Source organism: Brassica oleracea, unplaced genomic scaffold (assembly GCF_000695525.1).
Source record: "Brassica oleracea var. oleracea cultivar TO1000 unplaced genomic scaffold, BOL UnpScaffold23985, whole genome shotgun sequence".
Lineage (NCBI taxonomy): Eukaryota > Viridiplantae > Streptophyta > Magnoliopsida > Brassicales > Brassicaceae > Brassica > Brassica oleracea.
This window is the reverse complement of record NW_013640496.1, coordinates 1-286: the sequence shown is the minus strand read 5'-3', so window position 1 is coordinate 286 and position 286 is coordinate 1. Positions and strand designations below refer to the sequence as shown.

Below are 286 nucleotides of genomic sequence, written 5' to 3'. Positions count from 1 at the left end.
GTCCCTCAGCTGAACCATATGGTATTTGCCGTATCGTACCACCCTTGGCTCCTCCTTTTCGGCTTAGAGAGAAAAGTATATGGGAGGGTATAAAGTTCCACACCCGGGTTCAGAACGTGGAGCTGCTTCAGAACAGAGGGCCTGTGAAGCAGAAGCAGAAGAAGAAACCTAAGGTAAGAAAACGGAAACGAAGTTCCTCCTCCAAGAGACGTCCTAGCTCCGTTCCCGATTCGGTTTCGTCTCCCGAGGAAGAAGAGGTATTTGGTTTCAACTCTGGCCCAGACTT

The 286-nt window shown here is 50.0% G+C and overlaps 1 protein-coding gene across 1 annotated transcript; it reads left to right on the top strand.

Annotated features, from left to right (window-relative positions):
* Positions 1–5: 5 nt before the first annotated feature.
* On the top strand, positions 6–281 carry LOC106322411 (lysine-specific demethylase JMJ18-like; the record flags this gene model as incomplete). Its single annotated transcript, XM_013760428.1, has 1 exon — positions 6–281. A coding segment is annotated over one exon (276 nt), but the record flags the coding sequence as incomplete, so codon positions are not given.
* Between the last annotated feature and the right edge of the window lie 5 nt (positions 282–286).